This window comes from Talaromyces marneffei, chromosome 1 (assembly GCF_009556855.1).
Source record: "Talaromyces marneffei chromosome 1, complete sequence".
Lineage (NCBI taxonomy): Eukaryota > Fungi > Ascomycota > Eurotiomycetes > Eurotiales > Trichocomaceae > Talaromyces > Talaromyces marneffei.
The window spans coordinates 727,437-754,014 of record NC_072348.1 but is presented as its reverse complement, the minus strand read 5'-3'; the positions used below and the strand labels follow the sequence as shown (position 1 = coordinate 754,014).

The window sequence follows — 26,578 nt, the reverse complement described above, 5'->3', positions numbered from 1 at the left end:
AGCATGTAGATATACAGAAAATTCTTGACTCTTTGACTAATATGAAAATAATGCATATACCAAGTCCCAAACTCCGACCACGTCTGACCAACTCAAAGCGAGGTGGATGTTCTGCATAAAGGCGATTCCGTTGCTCTCATTCGCAGAGACGTTCTTCCGTGTGAAGTTGATTTCAGTCTGACTATCTGGTTTTCACCTGGTTTCCGGTAACGGCTTTTTCTGGGTGTATCAACCATCCCGATATGGGATACGGCAGAGAACTGTTCTCTCAATGAGTTGCTAAGTTCATTTGCGACGAATATGCCGGATGCGTTCTGTAATGGTGTTTCTTATTGGCTCCATGACAAATCATATGTCGTAACAGATGATGCCCACGGCAGATACGTCAAGTAAAGGTGTAAAATCTTCCCTGGCGACATCGAAAAGTAGTTTAACTTCCACGTTGTAGATCCTCAAATACACTGAAGAACAAGATCCACAATCGCAAAAAATGCATCCCTGTCAATCTGAGTTGCATTCAGCCCAAGGCCAACGAGCAAGACCCTTCTCTCATTTGGAGTTTTGGTCGCAATAGCACTGCCAATTTGACGCGCAAGAAGTTGATTTGTGGTTTCTTGTCCAGAGGCATGACCACCAAGCAGAGTAGTGGCAGTTAGAGACGAAAGAGGAAGTAAACTGTTATCTGCGTCTCCTTCTGAAAAAGTGTGGAAACCATCAGTTCCTGGATTGTTGTTCTCAAGGGGAACATTGAGCTGAACAAATGATTAGTTTTCATCCTAGTTGCTTGAACACTTATGGGACATACCCAATGAGCTAGTCTGCCTTCTTGAGAAACGGTGACTAGAATCTTATCACTGAATCCTATAGACAGCACATCCGTCAAGACACCGTTGATCTTCCCCGCAACTTGTTTGGTCTGGGCCGGGAAGGGGAGATTCAAGACCTCGCTGAGGCTATTCAAGTCCAGGGTTTCTGCCATGATGACGCGTATATAGAGCCGGAATTACCGACGTATAATGTAGCAGGAGGTCTTCCAGCAGAAGATTGGGGGAGATGAGGTTGTTTGTATGCAGCATGGTCGGACGGTTCTCATTCGCTGGTCATTGATTAGTCATCCCATCTCGATGTGGGACAAAGCGGTGAGAATAAGCGGTGAGAGATCCAGAGCAATATTCCCGGCAGAACTTTTTACTGCCAACAAATAATTTTTTGATAGCGGCGAGTTTTGTTTCTCAATAAGTCGTTCGATTCGAGCGATCTCACAACCATCATGCCTCCTTTCAAGCCTAGGGACCGCAAGCAACGGGGCAGGCGACAAAATGGAAAGTCCACCAGCACCCCGGTCGACACCAATGTCACCGAGATCGTACCTGTCTCCAAAGCGGAGAAAGAGGTCAAACGACAGCAGCTTAGGGAACAGCTGAGAGAGCAGCAGCCAAAAATGTCGTCGAAAAAGAAGAAGCGTCTTGATAAGTACATTGTACGACTGGATTTTCTGCTCAATTGTGCGATTTTAGCTAACGAGGTTGCAGGAAACTAAATTGAGAAAAGAGGAAAATTTGGAGTTCATGAAAAAACTTGCGGAGACGAAGCTCGACCTATCCGAATTCCGAAGTATCAAGGATATGAGTAAAAAAGAAAGAAGACGAGAAGGCAACGTTGATAGCACACTACAATCTTTGGAGGCTGGATTATCGGGCGACGAATCGGACGAATTGGAAACTGGCTTGAGGGAGAAAAATGCCTCAGCACCGGATATCCCAAAACCTGTTGCTCAGGTCCAGATCGGAAGCGGTCTCAAGCGGCCACTCGATCTCGGTGCGGATGGTTTTCCAATCCTCAAAAAGCGAAAGAGAACACGAAAAACTCAGCCTGTCGTTCAGGAGGTCCCTTGGGAAGGGTTCGATTCGGGCGAAGAAGAAGCTGATGATGCGAAGGATATTAATGGCGATGTCGATGAAAGGTCAGACTCAGAAGAAAGCAAATCGGACGAGTCAGATGAGAATGAGAATGAGAATGATTTATTGCATGACGACGACAAGGAAACAAGTGATACAAGTGAAAATGATGACGAAGACGACAGCGATGACGATGACGAAGAAGAAGAAACCGACACACGTATTCGACCAAGAAATTCTGCATTCAAAGCTTGGGCCACACAGCAGATCAACGAAGCTGTAGGATTCAAGCCTAGTTCTGACCAGCCACTTTCGGAACAACTGGCTGCCTCATCCGAGATCTTCGTGAAAGAAGGCAAGGTACCGAGAAACACAGTATACGAGGAGGAGCCCTTGCCTCGGGAACTTCAAGTTACTACCGGAGATCCTAATCGCAAAGCGTTCACCGTGAACGTGAACCGACGAGAAGAGATTCAGGAAGCACGCTTGAAGCTTCCTGTGGTGGGTGAAGAACAAAAAATCATGGAGGCTATATACAACAACCCGTCTATTGTGATTTGGGGAGCTACCGGCAGTGGTAAGACAACACAATTACCGCAGTTTCTTTTCGAAGCTGGCTACGGTCATCCCGACGGTCCGAATCCCGGTATGATAGCTGTCACTCAGCCTCGTCGTGTTGCAGCAGTGAGCATGTCGAAGCGTGTTGGGGATGAACTTGGCCAGTTTTCAGACCGTGTTTCTTACCAGATCCGGTTCGACACCAACGTCTCCAGTAACACCGCCATCAAATTCATGACTGATGGTATTCTACTACGAGAAATTGCCAAGGATTTTTCATTGAGCAAGTACTCCATTGTGATCATTGATGAGGCGCACGAGCGAAGTGTCAATACAGATATATTGATTGGTATGGTCAGCCGAATTGTTGACCTTAGAGAATCCATGCGCAAGGAAGATCCTTCAGTCAAACCGTTGAAATTGGTCATCATGTCGGCCACGCTCCGAATATCTGACTTTACTCAAAATCAACATCTTTTCCGTCATGGGACTCCACCATTAGTACAAGCTGAAGGACGACAATATCCAGTCACTATTCACTTCGCACGGAAAACTCGCCGAGATTATGTGGAAGAAGCGTTCCGCAAGGTATCGAGGGGTCATCGCAAACTCCCTCCTGGTGCTATGCTTGTCTTCCTCACTGGACAGAATGAAATTAAACAACTGTCAAAGCGACTGAAGCAAGCATTCAAGCCTACACAACGGAGTGAAGCAGTCCAAGGAAAGCTCCAGCTTTCCGCTGCCGATGCACCTCTTGAGACAGAAGACATCGAATTAGGTGATACGGGAGCTGGACCACAAGGAGACGACGATAGTGATGTCGATATTCTTGGGTTAGACGATGACGACAATAGTGAAGATGATGAAGATTTTGACATTGGCGAAGAGAGCGTCTCGTCTTCTACAAAGGTTCACGTGCTACCATTGTACTCTCAATTGCCCACTAAAGAGCAATTAAAGGTCTTTGAACCGCCTCCAGAAGGTTCACGACTCATCGTGTTGGCAACAAATGTCGCTGAGACCAGTTTGACAATCCCCGGGATTAAATATGTTTTCGACTGCGGGCGGTCGAAAGAGAAGCAATATGATCTCAACACTGGAGTACAAACATTCCAGATTGGCTGGATCAGCAAGGCCAGTGCCAGTCAGAGAGCTGGTCGTGCTGGACGTACAGGGCCCGGTCACTGTTATAGGTTGTACTCTAGTGCGATTTACGAGGCAGATTTCGAGGAATACACTGAACCTGAAATACTACGGACCCCCATCGAAGGCGTGGTGCTGCAGATGAAAAGCATGGGCCTTCACAACGTGATCAACTTTCCCTTCCCGACTCCACCGAGCCGTCAAGGGCTAGCGAAAGCAGAGAAGCTTTTGAGATACCTCGGTGCGCTAAAAGCGGATGGTCAAGTTACTGAGATTGGCAGGAAGTTGTCACTATATCCCTTGTCGCCCAGATACAGCAAAATGCTACAGATTGGTCATCATCATGGCTGCATGCCTTATGTGATAGCACTTGTATCTGCACTGGCAGTTGGTGATTTGTTCGTCCAAGAAAGCGAGCTTGACTTGACAGTAGCAAAGCAAAACAAAGACATGGAAAAGGTGTACACAAATGCTGACAGGCTGGAAGACACGCAACGCGAAAGCCGTCGTAAGGACTTCAACCGAGTACAACGACTATTGAGCAAACACGACGATACCTCTGACGCATTGAAATACCTTTCTGCGATTTGTGCATATGCATACTCAAGCGGCTCTCCTGAAGAAGAAGAGGCTTTCTGCGAGCAAATGTTCCTCCGCGGCAAGGGCCTCAAAGAAGCCTCTCAGCTTCGAGGCCAACTCACCGAAATCGTCCGCACCAACAATCCAGGTCTTCTGGGACCATATGAAGCCCGCCTCCCTGAGCCGACAGCCAAACAAGTCAAAGCTCTGAAACAAATTGTCACAGCCGGATTCATCGACAACATCGCTATTCGCGCGGATACATGTCCTGATCCTCCTGAAATGCCGCGTAAGCCACGACGAGCCATTGACGTACCTTACTATACTCTCTTCCGGTCTCGAGAAGGTCGTGCTGCAGAGCTTTCCGAAAAGGCAGTTTACATACATCCTTCATCCATCCTCGCGCAGTTCACACCCAAGGAGATGCCTCAGTACATCGTTTACTCGCATCTTCAGCGATCAACAGCTGCTCGTGTCCCAGTATCGGCTGACGACACTCCCAAAATCCGAATGTTTCCCTTGTCTGCACCGAGTGGTCCACAACTAGCAGCTCTTGCGAATGGGACACCTTTGCTCGAGTACGGTAAGCCCATTGGCAAGGTCGAGCCATTGGGAGGAATGCCTGAGCGCCGCCAGTGTGTTGTTGTTCCTTCTCTTGTGGGCGAGGCTGGGACTACGGGATGGCCTTTGCCAGCGAAGAAGGTTGTGCAAGTCAAAGATCCGAAGGAAGGCTGGATCGTGGAGAAATTTTTATAAAATAGGTGTATCTACACAATCTTCTTGTATATAGGCGACAATGACAAAACAATCATTTTTTGGATTGGTTGAATATTGGTCAATCCGTATTCCAAATAGCATTGAAAAAAAAAAAGATCCTTGTTCATTGTAACGCCAGCAGCCGCCGGTGCCCAAAATAACGCCATTAATGCTAGAACAATATCATATATACGAAAGGATAGACGATCAAGAGTATCGTCGCCGACGATCCCTTCGCTCATCTTGTTCTCTATCCTGACCACCATCCTCCTTATCCTCGCTCCTCCCAGGCTTCTCGTTCTCTTTCACGGATGGAGAAGAATCCTTCTTCTCCCAATCCTCCTTTATTCCCAAGGCCTTTCTCAGCCTCTCACTTTCCTGTATCTTCGCCTCCGCCAATTCATGGATTTGATAACTCTTAAGCTGTCTCCTATCCTTGTCGTATTGTCCGCCACGCTGTTGCTTTCTGCGATCACCACGATTTCCAGAAGATGACTTATCCCCCTCCTCCAACTGCTTCAACAACTTCACCCTCAGCGCATCACACCGCTCGTCAATCTCCTCCTCTGTCAACGGCTTTTTCTTATCCTTCTCCAGTTCCTCATTCTCCTCCTCGAGCCGTTCCCTTTCTTCCAAAACCTGCAGCTCGATCGCGCGTTTCCGGTCATGGTCTAGGATCTGCTGATCGGGTTTGCGTTGTCGGAAACTTGAGAGGCCTTTATCGTCGGCAGCAGAAGAGGGTACGGGTGGGTAAGGGGCGCCGTAGCCTGCGTTTCGTGGTTTGAGGAAGGCGCTGTTGCGTTGGACGTAGCCTGACGTACCGCTGCCACGCGGGGTGGAGAGGCCGACGTTGGAGGACATATTCTTTTCTCCGATGGTCTTTATTATAAAACTCTTTAATCGGCGTCGATATATGGTATGAGATTTGTGAACTGAATGGAAATGGCCGTTGCGTTCCAAGTCAAGTGCTCTGGTCAAGGCGATGATGTTGCGGCATGGCAGTCCGCAAATTGCTTGTCATGAGGGCGGATTAACCTTTATCCGATGCCATTCATATCGTAATAAAGCGAAGAGTTGTTTGTATTTTGGCACTGTTGGGTTTGTGTTTTTATACATAAGAATTCAATATTCGTCGGATTTGCATCCAAGTTCGGCGAGATATATTAGGCTCGCTGAGACCCAGTGGCTTGTACAGATCAATATACCTGGGTAGAGTCTGGTGTATCTAACATTTGAAGCTCCCGTAGTCTAGTTACATTATAAATATCCAAATGCCTCGACTGGAAATGTTGACAATTTTTATATACCTAGGTACTCTTAATATCCTCAAGCCCACCAACCTAGGTGCCCTCGACCAGACATATTCGCAAGCATACCAGCAATCTCGTAGCCTCGTAGCTATCCCCAAAGCTCGAGTATCGACTCGATTGGAAGGCCATGCGACACAACCATTCAGTACAGCAAAAGTGCCCAGGTGCCCAGTTGACTTATGTGTTACATAGCTTTGGTATGCCCTTCAAACAGATCGCAGCATCGAGAGGAGAGACTGGCACATTCTCCGGTGGGAAAAAATCTTCACAAAAAAGAGCAATAATAGATGTTGAGTGTGGGACATCATTTTCTCTACAACAAAGCCCAATGTATCTATCCAAGGGTAAGGCACTTCGGGCTAATGTTTAATATACTTAAGCTTGTTTTTAGGCATTCCCCTACCCAGCCAACCGGGCCTGGCGCTATTTTAGGGCGGATCTATGGCCGAGCCTAGGCTTTGTCCATGTTACAACTTACAACACTTCAAGAGTAGGTCAAAGCAATCTGAATTAAGTATCTATAAGAATAAAGCGGATTACATATCGTTGCCTCTAAGCATATTTTGCATGCTCACATTTCCCATCCGTTGTTTGTTTAAAATGTTTCCTTTCCTTTCAGCAAGAAGAATAAAAGCAACCACACAATATTCCCCCGTCAATCCGCAAAGCAAGGTAAAAAAAAACAAGGCATCAATCAAGCGAATCATCTCCATAAAAAAAAAGGACGCCACAGCCCACGCCATCTGAAACCGGGATATGAGTGACGGATATTAAACCAAGTATAAATAGGCATATCTTCGTGGCAATCGGGGTATGCAATCAAATCCATCGCACCATCCCACGCCTCATCGCATAAAACAGAAGGAAGAAGAATCCGGCCACTGACACAGTATATAGCCCCATGCCAGCGTGTCCCACACAGGAACACAAGGAGAATAATAAAAACGAGTAGGGAGAAAAATAGATAAGAGAAGAAAAAAAAAAAAAAAAAGACACAGGAACAAAAGTTTGAACATGGAAAAGAAAAACATGATATATCTCCCTTGAAGAATTCCTGTATGTATATGATCCCCCCCGACGATAATAATAGAATATAAAACACAACAGAATTGAGAGAATTAGTAAATCGCTCCCGCTGAAAATGGGATCTCGTCATTTATGCTCGTGATTCAGATGGAATACTGACTGCCACGGTTACTTCAGCCCCAGTCTGATGAGTGGTGGTGGTAGAGTCAGGTACGGCGGCAATAGAAGTGGTAGCCAGCCCCTTGGAACTTTCAACAGGTCCATCGACTGATCCATCAGTGGCAGACCCTCCATGAAGACTCTGAGTATCGGTGGGTGGAGGAGTAGGAGGTGCCGCACCACCGACCGGTGGACGAATTTCGGCAAGCGATCTGCGAGAGGGTTGTGGCGAGGACTTGTGAGATGCAGGCGGCGTGGTTGAAGAGTTTGCAGCAACCGTGGGAGCGTTGGGGTCAACAATGAGTTTCTCAATAGCCATGATTTGCTTGCCATAGCTGAATTTTTTCAGCTGACTGAGCAATGGCTTGATTTCATCAATTATCATCTCTCGCTCGGAGTCTTTCACTTGGCCGAGGACTTTCTCTATAGCAAGGATTAGCATCTGATCTTGAAGTGCACTAGACGCATGATAGCACTTACGAATAACATAATTTCCATACTGGTCTCGCATCAAGGCTAGCAAGGGACTCTCGCCGCGGTCATTGTGGGCTGTAAGCAATCGGATGATTTCTCGTCGCTGGCTTTCTTCACCAAACTCGATACTCTTTTCCACAACGTTACTAGCAAATTTATGCTTGGAAAAGTTGTGAACGTTCTTGACGACAGATTTAATCATGACAGATCGGTCTTTCTCTTCGCCATTCTCAATGACATGCTGAATGACATAATTGCCGAATTGATCAGGAATCAATGATTCCGTGCATACGTGGAGCTCAGTAAGAATCGATTCACGATCGGCAGTCTCACAATGTTCAAGCATCCGCTGAATGACCCGGCAGCCGTATGGGTGAGTAGCGAGTTTATTGACATTACCCTTGAAAGCATCGATAATAAAGCGAATGTGATGCGTGGGAACTCGCTCAATGGCCTTCTGAATAACGTGGTTACCATTCTGATCACGCACGCATTTCATGACATGCTGATCTAGCTCCTTGACCATAGCGGCTTGTTGATCGGTAAGAATGTGCTCCAACGCCTTTTGAACGACACGGCAGCCGTACATCTGGGTTGATAGAGCCAAGATGTGGGACTTCATCTGGTTCGCAAGAATCCTTTTCTGCGACTGATTGCCATGCTCGAAGAGTTTTTGGACAACATAATTGCCAAAGACATCAGTCATGAGTTGTAAGCAGTTGGGCTGAATCTCACGGAAGACTTGGTCTTTTTCATCGCTATTAGCCGACTCGAGTTTTTGTTGGATGAACCTGGATCCATGTTGATCACCACTGAATTCCACAATGTGGTTGTAGATATCCTGCCATATAGTTAGTCACAATTCAAGAAGATGATTACATATATATCTTACCTTTAGCTCGTATCTTTTGTTTGACTTGTTGTGAGTCCGGAACTCCTCAAGGAGAGGGCTGCGGACAACCTGACTAGGATCTGGTTCACGGTGAGAGACGCGTTGAATAATTGATGATGGCAGGTTGTTGTATGGCATCTGCAAGTATTGAGGGAAGCCATTCAAACGAGCGGCCGAGTATCCAGCAAGGTCGTAGCCATTGGGGATTGAAATACGTTGCTGCATGGCTCCCCCTGCAGCATGGCCGAAATCTTGTTCTTGTTGCAACCCTCGCAACCGACGGTCCAAAATCGCAGCTTGTCCATCGCTGAGCTGTGCCGACATGCGATGACTAGAAGAGGGTCGGAATTGATTAGCTGCGACAGGAGGTGTCCGCGTACTTGGATAGAAGGAGTTACTGAGGGCCCGCGCATATTCACCAGCAGGAGATTGATCACGTTCACCAAGCCTGGATAGAGATTGATATGGTGCGAGCGGTCCATCGTTCGAGAACTCGGAGACATAGTCTTGATAATTGACATCATCGGGTTGTAGTTGATTGTTAAAGCGAGTGCCAGAGGATATATCGAACGAATCATGATGACTGTATGCATTGCGGTGAGCATTATCATTCAAATGCAGTTGGTTCAAGCCGGCGCCAATATCGATCTGCCCGCTCGATAGACGGGAACCTAGATTGTGCGATTCGGCTTGGTATGACTGGTAGGCCGAGTGAGGATAGTTATTGGAACCAACGTGACGCGTCGAACCAGCCGAAATAGACTCTGAACCAACGTGTGAGAATGGACCAGCACTCATGGATCCAAGAACATCTTCAGATCGCTGCGTATTTGGAACCAAACTCGACTTCCTTTGGAATCCACCCGGAGTCTGGTTGTTCGGAAAAGAGGGGAACTGCGTCTGTCCAGAGTTTTCATCATTCCTAAAGTTTCCGAAGTTCGATAGCGATAACCCCTCAGTAGCAGGTACTGAATAACTCTCTCCGTTTGACCCCAGGAAGGTCTTTGAGGAGCCTGAGCTTCCATTTTGGCCGATTGCAGCAGCCCGAGGAAGTGAAAAATATGAGTTATTGTCACCACTTCCAGCGCTGGCTGGTGCGCTTCGATCGCCTGTACGAGCCTCGATTGGAGACGTCTTGATGCTGTTCAAGGCTGATGTGGAACCAACTGTATTCCAAGGGAGACTAGCACGGCCAGCCCATCCATCGGATTCCGATGCTGCTAACAGAGAGCTGGACCCGGACTTGCCCTGAAAAGCATTTTCTATCACTCTATATTAGTCCCAGACCTTCTCGAAACATCGTTTCAAATAGTTCTTCGTACCTCTAGTTACAGTGCCCTCCGACTCGCTGTCAGACCCGAATGTATTTCTGGACCATATGTTGTTATTCCAGCGATCTTTACTGGCAGGAAAGCCGTTGGTCATCCCGGCGTTGTGTGTAGAGTTTGTACGGTCGCCGGTGAGTGTTGATGCACCGATACGGTTTGAGCGAACCTGGAAAGTGTCAGATGATGTTGGTTTCAACTCGCTTATAATATCAAGATGGTAACGAGAGTCGTACATTACTATGAACGGCTGCTCTGTTTGTAGCCATGGTAGAAGCCATGCTGCCAACCTCGTATGGCGTTGAGGTGACCCGTATGTATGGTAATATTTATGTCGACCGAGCGGGACTCGAACGACAAGACGACTGTATAATAATTTCTATAAGATGGTTAGCAGATGAGGGGCAGACGAGGTTAAGATTGAAGCGTCTCCCAGACCTGGAGATCAAAGATAAACACCCTGTCAGATTGGGAATCACTAACTTATCAAAGACAGGAGGCGAGATCGAACGCCAGGGTGAGAGATATGTGGATGCAATCCGAAGTGGTGAGGAGGATGTGCAAGTTATTGAATTAAAACACAAGGAATCGATGGAAAAATCGTCCGGAGTTGCAAAACGTATGAATGCAAGGCAAGGTTTCTCCTTCCCAGTTGAGTTCACGAAGTCCTCACAACGGCGGCAACACAAAAAGGAATATTGGTGTGTCTGTTGTGTGAGCGGATGCAGTCGATTGACCTATGCTCCGTGCATGCCCCAGGAATTCAAGCAGTTGCAGATCGCATTCATGAAGGTTGTGGAGACCTCGAACGGGAGCCCTTTCTTGGATCAGAGAGGCAGCTAGGCGACGAACTGGTGATTGGCGGAGGCAAGGGGGTGGAGGATAAAGGCCCGATGCAAGAAGGCAGGAGGAATGCTGTTTATCGTGCACGCCGACAAGTCAAGGACTGATAGTCGGTGTCGGAATGTGTCGAAGAGACAGGCCCACAGGAGTGTGGCAGGAGTGATAAATAGAGGGTGGAAAAAGAAAGAAGCGAATCCCAACGGCGACTTAATAAAGAGAATTTGAATGTCGCACAGAGGGGTTGGCACTTTTCCGATTTCCCAAGGATGGAGACACACGACAGCGGTCGATGAACTTCAAATTGAAGGCCTTTTCTTTCCCTTTCCTTCTGCGAACACCTGAAATGAATCTAATGTCTGTTCTATCCGGAATTGGGTTGACGACGAGAATTTTTTGATGGAAGATGGCCGAGACAGCGGGATGGACGGTTGGGGTTCAGGACGTGAGGGTCGTACAACAACGGAAGGCGTAGTTTCAGCGAAAGGGGAGGGGGATAGCGGTTTTGAGTTGGTGGAGGAAAGAATATAAAGAATTCTACAGAAAGAAACGAAGACGAAGAAAGAATAATTAAAATAATGAGAATGGATGTACTCAGATGGCCGAGATGTCCAGTTAAAGAAAAAAGAAAAAGAAACGGGGAAGGCGAAGAATGATTGATTGATTGACTGATGGAGAGCGAGGAAGCAGTGTTCAAAAAAAAAGCTGCGAGGTTCTGATAAGTTGCACTAGTGGATGGAGGAGGCGGACTGCGATCTGGCTTGGCTTGGCGGCTTGCCAGAGACTCGCGGAAAGAGCAGCCTTAGCCTTACTGGCCCGAGTGGGACTAGCGCCGTTTTGTGCTTTACTGGTCAGGACAGGAGGATGCATCCAGACATACAGTGGTCAGTCAGTGCCTTTGCGTGGTTTCTATACATAGATCGTATGCTTGGATATCGCTGATATCAGTACGTATCCTCAGGCTGTTGCCTGTCTATTTTGCGATACTGTGTTTCCGTGTTTCTGCCAGCGAAATGCCAGGGACGGCAATGCTAGTATCCGCCGGATCTGCAGTTGAAGATACAATGAATGAATGAGGGAATAAATACTCCGCCCACGCAGTACGCTTTCGCAGTGAAAGACGAAAAGAAAGAGTCAGTGAAAGGAATATTACACGCAGATGTTATGTTGTGTGTACTACGGTTATTCGCGGTATCGCTTCTACATGCAAGTATCAGCACCTGGCCGCTGGCTCCTTCTTGAACGAGTTGAGCTCAGGACGTGCCTGGGTGAAACCGGCAAATGAGAGAGTAGTAGAGAGTAGAGAGCACTGCGTAGTATGCGATACTATGAGGGAGGGTGGTTAGAAGGAGGGAGCGTCTGGATAGAGTGAAACACCCGGTACCGTATGTAAGTGTATGGCTGGTAACTTACATGTATTGAATTGAATTAGTTCCTCGCAAGTTGATTTTCTACCAAGCTTATCCGGAGCAGTCTGAGCAGATGATACTTATTGCTACGGGTCGACAAACGCTATTTTTTAGGCCATCGATGATCAGCACATTTCTCCTTCATACTTTATTCCACTGTCCTAGTCTTGTATGAGGTGTAGCCTTATCCATCCAGACTAGCGAAAGACTGTCATCCACATGGCCATCTCGCGCGCATCGACTCCACGCTGTAAAACAAGGCGGTCGACGTCACTTCACCCACACTCTGTTTCGTTTGGTCTCGAGCTGTGGTTCCACGACCAACTAACTCAATACTCTCTCGACATGGAAGAGCTCTCTTGGCTATCATCAGCATACATCATCGACTCGAATGAATCTACGGCAGAGTTCAAAAATATTCCCCCGGTCAATGCAAAGTTGTTTATCGATGCTATCGCGAGTGGCCAATCATGATGAATGCGGGATGGCCGCCCCACCAAAGCCCACCCGACACAAAAAGCTTCTCACGCCGACGTTGGGGCTCTTTGATCCTTGAAGCTTTGCTTTGTCTATACTAAACTATGTTTGTGCTCATGACTAGGTGCTTTTTAAGCTGTGGACTGTACCCCTGGATATAGGTCTTATGAAACATTGAGAGTTATTTCCATCAGACTGTTCCAGACATACTCATACAGTACAAACACTATATCTATCATAAGGATGAGATCTAGGTCTCATCTGCCAAACAGAACGAATTGTATGAATCATTGATTGATATTTTGTCTAGCGTCAATAATGTGAGTCATATATACTGTTTGCACTGATAGTTAGTTATTTGATATCTAAAAGAGCGAACCAGCATGATTCCATAGAGTGATTACACTTGCAAGGGCTTTATTAGAGGATCGACCGCCAAGGCCAGAGCTAAATTGGGCCTATTCAGTAGCGTCGGAGCCAGACACTGCAAGTGCTAAACTAGCGACAAACATATCTCCCGAGATCAGCCTCCATAACATCACCAGTTGCTTCGACTCAACTCACAGTCTGGACAAAAGAGATCCTAGCCCAACATTCTAAGCAGATTCATTTATATGGACAAACAATGTAGTACGTGTGTGGGCGCGCGCGATTCTTAAATTCGTCGGGTTTATTTTCCAGTCAATCGTGTCGTGGCTGCTCAAAGATCGGGAGGAAAAGGAAACAATTTCCCGCCAGGTTTCAGGAACTCCAGGCGCTGTAGCCCAGCTATCATTTCAAGATGGACCAATGAGTATACAGGGAACGCAAAAAATAAACCCATATCAGTAATGGCCAGGCATGTGATACGTCTGACATGAAATAAAACATCCTACCTTAATTCTCGACGGATTCACGATTGAGTTATGCAGGGATGGACAGAAGGAGGAAAAAAGGGGTGCTTATATTTACTTATTTGCTCAGTACCTACCTACGTAGGGAGAAGAAGTGCTACATTCAGTCAGTACTCAAACGTTGCTTGTTTGTCAATGGTGGTTCACTAAACATCCCTTGCTTCGTCCGATGTCTGCTTATCACGAGAAAGGCTACCTGGTAGGCACCCAATTCTACGGGTATAATAATGTACGTACCATTTTTATATTTGACTCTTCCCACATTGGGGGTACCGAGGCCGAGATCCTCACGATTTCATCATCCACCGACATCTCCGAAACGTTGTCGGAGCTATATCTTTTTTTTCCCCTCCCTTTCTACATATAATATTCGGCACCTCTTTCTGGTCCATAGTGCCCGTGGTGAACAAGAAATGGTTGAGTTATATGGTTGAAGTCATCTTGATCAGTCCTTGGGTACATAAGAAGTAACGCTATCGTTAACCCTACATTCGTCCCTGCAGAATCGTTGACTTTTCTCGGGGCCGGACGCAAGGACAAGTCTACATACTCACTGCCTAGATACAAGACTAAAGGTAATCAACTACGTAGAGGATGAGAGGTGGTACAAGATGTGACTGCACTCCTACCTACCAGATTTCGTCGCACCTGATAAACTTAAATCTGTTCTTTGTCTAAACCAATGTTGCAACCAGTCCATTTGTACCTAGACTCGATCTAACCATGAATGCTCATGGGACTCAAGCTATTTGTTCCCCATTCTTTCGGCATACTTTCATTGCGAGGTAGTATGTACCGTGGAACTACGACCTCTACCTACCGTACACCTGGACCTCAGGTCGTCCTTGGTATGCGCTATTCGTTCGCAATATCTGCCATGCGTGAACCGAACCCTGAATGTCCCAGAGCGTGTCGATGGCACATCGTAGTGTTGTAGATAATTCCTCGGTGACACGTTGTAACGAATGGCGGTGTAAGAATGATGAGACAGCACCTGGGCTATTAACAAACGACTAGGTCTTCAGGACGTATGTATTCATGGCATGTAGTCATCGATTTTGTGCAACTCTGTAATACGAACATGCTATGCTGTAAGCCCATCTTGACGATGTTGCATACTTTTTGACTTAAGGTTGACAACCTCCAAATGTGCAACGTCGGCTGTTTCAACATACCTCGGCAGCGGGGAGGCCGGCCTGAGAAATGAGGCTTCTCATTCGTGCCTCTGGACGAGGAACTATCGTAGTGCATAGTTACATACACTCCATACTTCATACATGCAAAAGAGTATCAAATCAAGTTGTTGCTTATGTTGTCTGGCAACAACACTGTCGTCCCGGCTACATCCCGACTTGCTTTGGCTTGCATAGACAATCAACACTCAACACTCACTGGAAGTCGTACCTTGCTTCATCCATGGCTTATCTTAAGTGAGCTGTTAGATGTTGATAATTTGATCTCGCTTACTTGACATCATCAAGATGAACGGTCTCCACACGCGATTGGCTTATGGAGTCGGAGATGGTTAGTACGTACATAATAATACGTAGTAAACAGCACTCCGGCAACAAATATGTCACACCGAAACGAAGTCGCTTTTGGCAAGAGTACAGCAACTTGGTAACTACATACTACAAACTACACACCGCTTCGATGTCTGGCTCTGGGCCAATGATATGTATAACCCTACCTCTTCAGAAGAGTCTTATGATCTTGAATATGGAGAGTAACGCCGTGGCTTGGATTCGTTTTGCACAAATGTCAGAAAGCGCACGCTGACTGGCTGGCAGCAGCAAATTGACGCCAACAGGGGTGCGTTCCTGAGCGGCGCGTGCAGACTTTGCCCTTTCGGGGACTAGCCCAGGCACCACCGGCCGCGGCTAAACCCGTTCAGGGCTAGGGCACTGCGCAGCCTCATCGTTAGACATGCTCTAATCCCAATCGAGCCACTCTCGGCCAGTCCAGCCCCGGTGCTCTCCTTTCCTGCCAATTTCCCAGTGCCCACCCGCTCTCCTTCCCACTTTTCCTCTCCCTCTTTCTCCTTGTTTTCTTCTTTGTTCATCCATCTATCCTCACTCTCACATTCCTTCCCTCCTGCGACCCCTTCCTACTGCCATCCTCGACTCCCACTCTAGGTGTACGCAGCTTCACTCTTTCAGCTGCTCGCCGCGCCATTCATTCGACCGTCACTCACTCATTTGCTGCTTACCGCCCAATCCAATTGTTTACTGACGTACACAAAACAACAACCTTCATTTTCGCACAACAAAACAACAACACGCCACGCCAGCGTCATTCCTTCTTTGGAGATATATTACGGAAATCAAATCTGAACAGCAGAAAGAAAAACTATTATCATTACAAAAAATCCGCAAACAAAATGGCCAACATGCGTATTCTCGCCCGTGACGACTCAGAGGGATCCTTCACCCCCAAAACCATCGACCTGTTGATCTCGCTCTTGGTTTTGATCTTACTCGCAATTGTGCTGTCCGGCAGTCTGCTGCTACTCCGCCAGCGCCGTCGCAAACTCGAGCAACAGTCTCAACTACCACTATATAAGAGCCAAGCTCACCAGCGCCGCCTCACAATCACGCAAAATAGCCGAACCGGATCCATTCACGTCTATAATGAGAAGCGAGACCTGACGCAGAGCTCCTTGAGCCCACCACAAAGCCCCGTTCCCGAGATCCGCATCACGTTCCCCGAGGAGCAGGATGAGCAGACTGGCAAGCCCAAGGCCGGTCGCGTTGTGGTCGTTCACATCGGCGAGAACGGTGGTGTTGGGCTGTCGCCTGCCCACGACGAACTTCCTCCTTACCAAACAAACGAATCGGGTCGTTTCCAATCCCTCGACCTGGAACGCATGGGTGGGTTGAAGGAAAAGGAAGAGAGATGGTCATAAAAGAGGAGCGCCCTACTTCCCTCTTGACTATTTTCACTGCATCTCTCGTTCTAGATACCATCTACCATTCTTACGCTTCAAAATTTCCTTCTCGCTTCTCTCCATTGCTACGACCCCATCGGCATGATGATACCAAACAAGGCCGGCGTGAATCTCTACTATCTTCATTTCGCTTCTACTTAGACTGCTTCGGATTTCGGCTCTCACCACGAACAGGCTTCTTTTTGATTTACTTCATTTCTGCACATATGCAAACCCTTATTGTCTATTTTCTATTATCGTGATCTCATCATCCTCGAGATGGTATGATCGTTACCACCGAACCGACACTATCTCGCCAGTCAATCGCGTTCGATTTATACTTTTATGATTGTGAATATTCTGGGAATTTGCTTATTACCTTTTGCTGCTTGGAGCAGCAACCTTGTCTTTGTCCAGGTATTTTTCTGAGTATTTTGCATACCTTTCTTCTTCGGCTATCGATCCGCCTGCTCTTGTTCGTTCGAGCCTGGAACGTCATTAGGTCCTACGAAGGATGCGGACTAACCACCGATTGGCCCATTTTCACTTTCATTTTTGCATTTTTGTCATTTGATTCTTCTATCCATTTTTCTTCCATGTGTCGATTTCTTGGAGCTTTTTTCACATTTTGCCACGGGAAACTGGGTGTTTACTGAACAGCTTGGGCTGGTTGTATTTAAATCACCATATTTTAATTTTCTGAATTAATTTGGTGTAAATGATGATCATTTTGCCCTTCAATAGAACATAACTAGCTAACTACGTACGTAGTATATAATCAATCATTCCTCTCATACGTCGTAGCTGTGAGTTCTCCGCACTTGAGCTCGGATTGGCCAATCGCAGCCAGCCATGTTTAGGCGTGGACCCTCCCTTGAGCTATCCGCAACCAACTCTCCCAAAGCTGCCACTTTCAACGGAACACTGCGGCACATTTTTATTTTGTCCATGATCCTCCAAAACCATTGCAAGGATCAACAACCCCCTATCATTGCCCTCTCCACTCTTTACCATTCTATTCGCCCGATTTTCTCTTCGTTCACTCCTTTCCGGATCGGATTCCGTATACTTGAGCTCCGTTTCTTTTACCTGGGTGCGATATTCCCTCTCTAGATCAGACCAGTGAAGCAGCAAGCGAAAAGGATAATGTATTGCGACATATGCTGACTGAATCCTTTATAGCAATACACTCATTCATCTTTCTACTACAATTATGACGCTCTCTTGATGAGGCCCGTTCAATTCCCTACTTCTTAAACACCGACAGCCTACGAACGAACCCTTCAAACCCGTTGGCGATGCTGTCCACCAAATCCTCCCAAAAGTCGCCGGGCAGTAATGCAGCAGGAGCCTCATATCAGTCTAAAACCATACAAAGCGAATCGTCGCTTTCACAGAATGAATCAGCGAGGAGGAATGAGGGGAAAGCGGGATCGACAACGACTTCGCAACCCTCCAACAAAGCTGACATAACGAAGGCCTTGGAAAGGGATTTCAAATGGAAGCATCTCGGCGCTGTGGGTATTCTTATGTGGATTTTGTGAGTGTTACACCAATTGCTCCGAGAAAGTCAAAGACTAATGGTTACCGCGTCATAGCTTCTTGCACATTGTTGGCGTGTATTACTTCACAAAAGGCTTTCTCCTGACTCGTCTTGTTCTTGATAACAAGTCAACTTGTGATGTGGTCCCTCTGGATGTTGTTACCAGTAGCGGAAACTCACAAGAGGGTTGCTGGCATCCCAAAACTTTCGACAAGGCGGTGTTTCTAATCATTGACGCCCTGAGATACGACTTTACCGTTCCCTTTCACCCACAATTTGAAGGCGATGAAGCCCATATATACCATAATAATATCCCCGTTCTTTACGAGACTGCAGTCCACCATCCCGAAAGAGCTATCTTGTTACCTTTCATTGCCGACCCGCCTACAACCACTTTGCAACGACTAAAAGGTTTGACTACCGGTACGTTGCCGACCTTTATCGACGCCGGCTCAAACTTTGATGGTTCTGCGATTGATGAAGATAATATCATCTCTCAACTGCGCACTGCTGGTAAAAACCTGGTTCATCTTGGAGATGATACTTGGGACAAACTATTTCCGGATTACTTTGACCCTGAACTATCGCATCCCTTTGACTCATTCAACGTCTGGGACTTGCACACTGTGGATAATGGTGTGAATGACAACCTTTTCCCTCTTCTCCATCCGACAAATTCGAGCAAGTGGGATGTAGTTTTTGGGCATTACCTCGGTGTCGATCATGCGGGCCATCGCTATGGTCCAGATCATGCTGCAATGGCAGCTAAACTGAAGCAAATGAATCAAGTTATTCGAGATGTCGTTCAAAAAATCGACGACGATACATTGCTCATTGTCATTGGTGATCATGGTATGGACTCCAAAGGCGACCACGGAGGCGAGTCTGATGACGAGGTTGAAGCCGCACTGTGGATGTATTCGAAAAAGGGCATTTTTGGGCGCACAAATGAGGACCACAAAATGCCACCATCGACAGCTAAAGAAAGAGCTGTACCACAGATTGATATTGTCCCCACGTTGTCTTTGCTCATGGGCATACCGATTCCGTTCAATAACCTAGGCTCTCCGATCGAAGAAGCATTTGCAGGGCCTTATGGAGCAGATATCAAAAACCTGGCAACGGTTAACCGTATCACGTCAGGGCAGATCAAACGATATCAACACCACTATTCTGTGGCGCGAGGTGTGAACGATAGCGAAACCTCGGGTCCTTTGTCCCTGTTAGTCGACGCAGAATTGCAATGGCAATCACTAAGCAAACTCAACTCTAATTCGGACAAGTACCGAGCAGCATATAATGCTTATCGGGAATATCAACGCGATACCTTAAATGTATGTCGCGCCCTGTGGGCTCGATTCGATGTTCCAAGTATGATACGAGGCATTGCGATACTTGTCGGCGGTATTGTCGTTTTGATTGTTTATGCCCGTGGCATACGTGATGAATCCCGAGCAACTTTCGATTCGCATTTGATCCGCCGCATTGGTTTCGGTATGGGTTTTGGTTCTATTGTCGGTATCGTCAGTGGTCTCATAGGAAAACGAGAAGATACATTGTGGGCAGAAATCATTGCACTGTCTGCTGCAGGAGGCAGCATCGCCTCTGTCGTATCTAGCGTTGTTATTTTCCCATCAAGCTTCAAATCACCATTACCTACGTCACTTTGGAGCTGGTTTGCAGTCATCGTGACCGTGTCTCAATCTATCGGCTTTGCGTCAAATTCGTACACCATCTGGGAAGACGAAATTCTACTTTTTTTCCTTACTACCTTCGGCGTGTTAGCGGGAGTATCTTCGATGAGACAAAAGTCGACATCTGACAGGGTTCTCGGTGTCTATCACTCTATCATTTTCATCATCATGGCGCGACTGGCTTCATTTTCTCGCCTATGTCGCGAGGAACAAATGCCTTTCTGCAAATCGACCTATTACGCTTCCTCATCGTCATCAACTTCAGCTCCATGGCAACTCGCCATTCCATTCGCTGTTGCATTAGTTCTCCCAGGCGTCGTCCGCTCGTTTTACGCAGGATCAAAATCTTACGAAGGGTCGGCTACACTCTGGATTGGCGTCGCTTTCCGGGTTGGTCTATTCATTTCCGCGGCGTTCTGGACTCTGGATACTGCAGATAATGGTGACTGGTTCTCTTTTGGAAAGGGGACGTTCAAGTCTGTCCAGATTATACTCGCGCAACTGGTTCTTGCAATTGCATTTGCAGCGGGAACTACGACATTTATCTGGGCAAAGCCATGCATCAGTATCAACGTTACATCTGGATCAGGTGCCGACCAGACAGGAAGCGTACAACAACCGAAGCCACAACAACAGCGAACAACCATCACCATCCTTGGCTTTGGCAATGTTCACGGCACCCGATTCTTCCTGCTGGTAGTCAACTTCGTCCTCGCCATTACATTACTGAGCAAGCCCATGGGCCAGGGCGCAATCGCCATCGAAACACTACAAATCCTCTCCCTACTCGAAATTCTCGACACCAACGGCCTCACAACCACAAACTCCGCTATCGGCCCGATCGTTTTGGGCCTGCTAGGCTCATTCCATTACTTCAAAACAGGCCACCAGGCCACTTTGAACAGCATCCAATGGGAAAGCGCATTCTTTGCACTCTCATCCATCCAATACCCCTGGTCCCCTCTCCTTGTGATTCTGAACACGTTTGGCGCCCAAATCCTCGCCGCCGTCGCTGTTCCACTAACGGTGCTGTGGAAACGACCTGTCGATACACACGGACGATTACCAATGCAACTATTCAAGGATGACGACGAAACATCCTCACCAGACGATAACGAAAAAGTCAAAAATAACAGCCCCATGCTCCGTCTCCTCTCCGATACCGTCCAAGCCGTCTCCACCCATATTTTGTATTATGCAACCATCAACCTGGCCACGACGATGTGGGCGGGCCATCTTCGGCGTCATCTGATGCTGTATCGCATCTTTTGTCCGCGGTTCCTGATGGGTGCTGCTGTGCTGGGAGTGGTGGATGTTTTTGCGATACTTGTTGGGTTGGGCTTGGGGGTTAGAGCGAATGCGTTAAGTGTTACGGAGGTTTTTGGCTGGTAGTCAGTCAGTGCTCCTTTTTCTCCTGGATGGAAGGAGTTGGTAGGAGGAGACGAGGTGATGTAAGGGATATCATATGTATGTCTATACAAGTATAGAATTTGCGTGAGCTTTACAATTTATCTTTTCAACGACATTTAGTTACAAATCTACACATTTGTAGTACGAAATTTCAAGGTTGTAAGTTAGGTGTTTCAATCAAAATACCCAACTACATCAAAATCCTTTTAATTGAGAAGAGACTTTTTTTAATGAGATAAATGAAGAAAAGAAAAGAAAAAGAAAAAAAACTTTTGTTGTGTCATAAATATAACAAATCCCATAGTCCATCCCAATCGCTAATCGTATCCATGATCTCTAACATCGCCAAACTGAATAGAAAAGAAAAAAAAAATGAGATAATTTTTGATCGAACCCCAAGGATTCGATAAGAAACTTTTTTTGGTGTGGAAAAACGAACCAAACAACACAAAAACAAGGATGTACTGGTTACATGTGACGTGTGTGCTGCGTTCGTAAGATCCATGATATATAATCAAGTGTGGTCGTTGCTTCGTTAGTATAATAGCGTTACATGATGGATGTTCATCTTGTCCATCGAGAAAAGTCCAATGCCTGGGAGATAGTATTGTCTGCATTCCAGTCTCCACCCATATCAGGACGCATCTGTACTCGTTGGCTCGCCATCTCATCCTCAACATGGATATTCGTGCGCGTATTGCGACGATGACCCAAAAACCCGCTCTCGGACGCATCGACCGAAGACGTACGGGAGGCCATGACTCGATCGCGAAGACGTTTGATTTCGCGTAGCCGGTTCCTCCATGAGGAAATGTGTTCGCCACCTTCGCGATTCCACGCCAAGGAGAACACAGAGGCGTTAATGGCTAGGATGCGTACGTATGCGGCTAGATTCTTGCCTGAGATGACTTTTGGTGTTGATGAGGGTGACAATTCTGGTAGGCCGGGTTTACTCATCACTCTAACTACGTAGAATGACTTGCTGTAGTCGTGAGCAGTGTCTGCATCGTGACTGAAATCAGACTCGGCGATTCGGCATACTGGGGTTATGACAATGTTGATTGAGTTGAATTGCGATGGGATCGTCTCGAAATTGAACGGTCGGTTGGATCGGTTGAATATGATGTTGACAAAGTCGTTGCCGACATGGCGCTTCTTGGCAACACAGGCCGGATCATTTTCGAGATTCGTGGGCATCATGGTGGTTACGTGATAGACCATTTCGGTCACACGATCCCTCCAGGCAAATGTATACTCGCCATCGATATCGTAGTGAAGACCTTGGGTGTTGAATTGAGCTCCACGGATGGATACTCTGGTACCGAGACCATTCAAGAAATGGTTGTAATCTGGACTGCCAGCTGTGTTTGCTAGAATCTCGGCTTCTGTGGTTTGGTTGTTATCAATGAATATCACACCAACCTTGTGTCCATCGACAATGTCATTCCTATCGAATGAACTGATTGCTCGACGAGTCATGGCATCATCGGGTAATGGTATGGGTTGTGATACTTTTGGTGTAGGAAACGCTGAAGTAACCATCTGAAGCAGAACATGAGAAGGCAGAATGGCCGTCCGACTTGCCGAATCAAAAGTAGACAGAGTATCAGGGGTGGCAGGTACTTGATGAGGTAGCACTGGAGCAGTCCGCTGACGATATTCGGCATAAGTTGTCCCGGAAGCCATTCGTTTGGTGATTTGTGTCAATCCAGAAACACCAGCAGTTTCAACCGTGACAATACTCATCCCAATAATCCATGACTTGCTGCTGACAGGCCCGTCTTCCGGAGATGGAGGGAAGGTTTCATAAGGAATCGTATCGCCCAAGTCGGAGTATGTCACACGCTGCATCAAGTCGATAAACACTTCGGTCTGTTCCTCAACCACTTCATGGCCCAACTCATCTGTGAAAATGAGTCGATTCGTTATCCAACTCACGTGATTCGCGCGGTCTTGGAGCTTGAGTGACAGGAACCAGAACACCAAAACGTGGTACGTCAATGTGTACACGTAGTTAGACATGCTCTCCTGCCAGATATTCGTTTCGGACGAGTCGGGTTGCATTGCGGCTATTTCTCTCAAACCACCGCTGAGCCGTGCGGGGATTGTACTGGTGCGAGTAGCTGCCGATTCGCTTTTCAGGCGTTGTTCCCTGCTTGTCTGAATAAAGCGAATGCATATACCGAAGACAGTACGAATCTCTTCATCTCGTAGATTGATGTAAACTTCAGGAAGCCGAGCGAGAAGTGCTAGGAACTCCAATATATGAACTGCAACATGGGCCATGGTAATCACTTTGGCCATTTTGTCAAGAATCGTATTCAATGATTTCGTCACTGACAATGGTATCTCGTGGCAACACACGGACAAAGCGTGAATGCAGCCTCGGGAAGTGCCATCCCAAGATCCAATTCCAAGCATAAATGCGCGGACCAACTCATCCTGTTCGCTCTTTGCAAAGTAGTGGTGGAATCCAACCAGCATGGCCAAGCAATCAAAGATGCAAATAGCGACATCTGCTTTTTTGATACCAGATATAGCCGGCGGCTCGCGGAACATTTCGCCCTTGATCTGGCCGCATAGTATATTACGAAGCATTTGAATCTGCGGAACCGCGCTGGAGAAGAAAGCCCGGTTGCTGAGTTGCGGGCCCAGATGAGCAAGGATATAGCTGTAAACATCCCACGGAGTATCGCGTTTCTGGAGCAGGTCGATGATTGTTTCAAGATAAACATTGACTTTCAACACTCCCCTGGCTTGATCCGATGGCTCTGCATTCCCCTCAGTTGCCGTCTTATAAGCATAGACAAAGGGGCTTGCAGCCGTTGATGGTTCGTCGGGAAGACTCGAATCTATCTGCATCCAGCTAGGAGGCATTGATTTCGTGGTGCCGCGTAGATATGAACTACTCATCCGAGGCATTGACCTTTGCGTTTCAATGGAAACAGATTGATTGCGCAGAGAAAGTCGTGCTGTACCTGCAGTGAGGCCATCGTCGCTATTCACGGAGGACCGCTCCAATGAAGACCCCTCCGCAGTTGTAGACTGCTTGACCCCAACATCTAGGTTTCGGCTCAACACAGCCACCAGGAAGTCGTTTTCAATGTCTGTGGTAACCCAAATCGCACCAGACGAGTCACAGCGTAACCGAAATAACAGCTTGAGAACTGTGAGCATGGCATCGGCGGGTCTTCTCCTTGGCGTCTTTACAATGAAAATAAGAGTCTCGAATAGCAACGCTGCTCGTCGGGCTGACAGATTCAAGAATCGGAGGAAGAGTCGAACAAGACCCATCATGCAAGCATTTGATAGAGATGGCTCGAGAACGGAAGCAGAATTGCGGCGGCTTTCTGATAGCTGTCCGCTTAAGATAGCTGGGTCATCCTCTTCAAGCAAGTCGGAAGACATAGGTGAGCTCAAAGTATCAACAATAGTGTGAAAGATGTCATCATCTACCCGTGCAGCGACTTCAATCATCACCGAGACGAGTGATGACAAGTAGATTGTGTCTTTCTCATCTGCAAAGTTCCGGAGTAAAAGGTCGATTACACCTGCTTGCTCAAAACCGACTAGATTATTGTCTTGGAACATTGCCTCTTCGAGCGCCTCCAAGGCAAAGGCACGCACATCTGACAACTTGCTAGGCGTCTGAAGAAACGAATTAACTAGCCACTTAGTATCCTGCTCCCAGTTTTCAGTTCCTGGAAAATATGATTTCTTCATTTTGAGATGGTCAATTAAAAGGCGCACCTGAGTCGGCGAGAGAAAGCGATGCGATGTCCTCAAGAAAAGACTGATTTCGGATTGTTGTTCGGAGCTCAACTGTTCCCATAATTGCTCTACTAGGGCTGAGAGCCGTGAAACACTAGCAGCAAGATGATCGTCAGGTGTTACACTCCTCGTTGGAGAAACAACAGGAGATTGTGCATTGTCAGTGACTTCTTGGCCAGTTCCGCCAGAGCATTCGATAAGGAGGTTCACAAAGCTTTTCCAATCGGGCTCCCCTATACAGATGGAAGCAAAATCGCCATCCAAGAGATTTGCACATAACTCAAGAGTAGCCGCGTGAAGCCTGCCGCTCTTCAGTGGCACGACTGCCTGAAGACAGTCGATCAATCTTGAAAATGATAGTTCGGGGAGTCTCTTTCGGTCGTGAGATCGGATTATATCAGTAAATGTTTCGACCGCGCCGCGCACTACGTTTAGATTTCGGCCGTGGACTTCCGGATCTTCCTCTAGAAATGAGTATAGAAGCTCAAGCATGGTCAATCTTTTAGAAGATTTGACTATATTGCGCATCACCTGGGAGGTGCGACCAGAAAGAGTCTTCACTGAAGCGTGAATGCTGCATAGAACCTCTAATAGTGGAACGAAACTATTATCAGGCACGTCGGCACAAGAGATGATGGCGTCAAATATAGAGAGCGCACTCTTGAGATCATCAGGAGACGCAGTTTTCCTGCAAACCTTGAGAACTTCTTCGAGTAAGTATGTCACATCTTTCTCTTCTAGCGGGACATTCTGGAGGGTGATAACGTTAAGGGTGAAGTCAAAAAGATTCTCCAAATGCGATTCTTCAAGTTCAATGGCCCGTGGTTGTTTGCTCTTCTTCGCTTTTGATCGCAGGTTGGCGACGGCCTTGAATAACGTAAATAGGGCAACAGCCAGGGCTGGCAGGACGTTGACCTGCATGATGTCTAATTTCCTGCCATTGTCGGATAGCGCGATGAGAGCATTGACCCGTGTGGGTATCACGTCAGCCGGCGTGGGAGCTAATATACTCTTGCATAGTTGAGTCTTGAGATGTGTTGACAGATCCGGTCGCCCGACAATTGTGTCCAAGAATCGAGATGATCGTTGCCGGGCATCGTCAAAGTCAGCCTGACAGAGGAGATAGGAACTTGCTTCCCAGAGAGATACGATTTGTTCAGGTGGAAACTTGGTTGAATGCTTGGCAAGTATTTCCACCTCGTCTATAGCGAGCACTGGATTCTTTAGATTCTCGAGCGCGGTCTCATAATTCGGAACGGCGGCATGGTCTAAGGAACTGTTGGAGATACTTCCGCGCGACATCCCTTCAAATCCAAACGTTACACGGGAACCCCTGCGAGCGTCGATGCCATGGTTTGGAAATTCCGTAGGGCTCTCAGAAGCTGAGAGAGGCGAGAGAGATTTCCGGCGACCTGATGCTAATGTCTTGAAAACGTCTGCAAAGGAAGATGCAGTTGGTTTCGCAGGTGGATCATTTTCGGAAGACATCCGAACG

At 47.1% G+C, this 26,578-nt stretch overlaps 8 protein-coding genes across 8 annotated transcripts; 4 read left to right on the top strand and 4 right to left on the bottom strand.

The window, feature by feature from the left end:
- Window positions 1-452: 452 nt before the first annotated feature.
- Window positions 453-979, bottom strand: EYB26_000283 (uncharacterized protein; the record flags this gene model as incomplete). Its single annotated transcript, XM_054259600.1, has 2 exons — window positions 453-752; window positions 806-979. The coding sequence occupies 2 exons, from the start codon at window positions 977-979 to the stop codon at window positions 453-455; spliced, it is 474 nt and encodes a 157-aa protein (XP_054115575.1).
- Window positions 980-1,270: 291 nt separating this feature from the next.
- On the top strand, window positions 1,271-4,934 carry EYB26_000282 (uncharacterized protein; the record flags this gene model as incomplete). Its single annotated transcript, XM_054259599.1, has 2 exons — window positions 1,271-1,480; window positions 1,533-4,934. The coding sequence occupies 2 exons, from the start codon at window positions 1,271-1,273 to the stop codon at window positions 4,932-4,934; spliced, it is 3,612 nt and encodes a 1,203-aa protein (XP_054115574.1).
- Window positions 4,935-5,141: 207 nt separating this feature from the next.
- Window positions 5,142-5,795, bottom strand: EYB26_000281 (uncharacterized protein; the record flags this gene model as incomplete). Its single annotated transcript, XM_054259598.1, has 1 exon — window positions 5,142-5,795. One exon carries the CDS (start codon window positions 5,793-5,795, stop codon window positions 5,142-5,144), a length of 654 nt encoding a protein of 217 aa, XP_054115573.1.
- A 1,605-nt stretch (window positions 5,796-7,400) lies between these two features.
- EYB26_000280 (uncharacterized protein) lies at window positions 7,401-10,401 on the bottom strand (the record flags this gene model as incomplete). The annotated part of the gene is made up of 5 exons (XM_054259597.1): window positions 7,401-7,852; window positions 7,910-8,744; window positions 8,796-10,057; window positions 10,118-10,289; window positions 10,357-10,401. 5 exons carry the CDS (start codon window positions 10,399-10,401, stop codon window positions 7,401-7,403), a joined length of 2,766 nt encoding a protein of 921 aa, XP_054115572.1.
- Window positions 10,402-16,119: 5,718 nt separating this feature from the next.
- On the top strand, window positions 16,120-16,644 carry EYB26_000279 (uncharacterized protein; the record flags this gene model as incomplete). The annotated part of the gene is made up of 1 exon (XM_054259596.1): window positions 16,120-16,644. The coding sequence occupies one exon, from the start codon at window positions 16,120-16,122 to the stop codon at window positions 16,642-16,644; it is 525 nt and encodes a 174-aa protein (XP_054115571.1).
- An 873-nt stretch (window positions 16,645-17,517) lies between these two features.
- Window positions 17,518-17,882, top strand: EYB26_000278 (uncharacterized protein; the record flags this gene model as incomplete). Its single annotated transcript, XM_054259595.1, has 2 exons — window positions 17,518-17,758; window positions 17,848-17,882. The coding sequence occupies 2 exons, from the start codon at window positions 17,518-17,520 to the stop codon at window positions 17,880-17,882; spliced, it is 276 nt and encodes a 91-aa protein (XP_054115570.1).
- Window positions 17,883-17,963: 81 nt separating this feature from the next.
- Window positions 17,964-21,294, top strand: EYB26_000277 (uncharacterized protein; the record flags this gene model as incomplete). The annotated part of the gene is made up of 2 exons (XM_054259594.1): window positions 17,964-18,205; window positions 18,264-21,294. 2 exons carry the CDS (start codon window positions 17,964-17,966, stop codon window positions 21,292-21,294), a joined length of 3,273 nt encoding a protein of 1,090 aa, XP_054115569.1.
- Window positions 21,295-21,876: 582 nt separating this feature from the next.
- EYB26_000276 (uncharacterized protein) lies at window positions 21,877-26,571 on the bottom strand (the record flags this gene model as incomplete). The annotated part of the gene is made up of 1 exon (XM_054259593.1): window positions 21,877-26,571. One exon carries the CDS (start codon window positions 26,569-26,571, stop codon window positions 21,877-21,879), a length of 4,695 nt encoding a protein of 1,564 aa, XP_054115568.1.
- Between the last annotated feature and the right edge of the window lie 7 nt (window positions 26,572-26,578).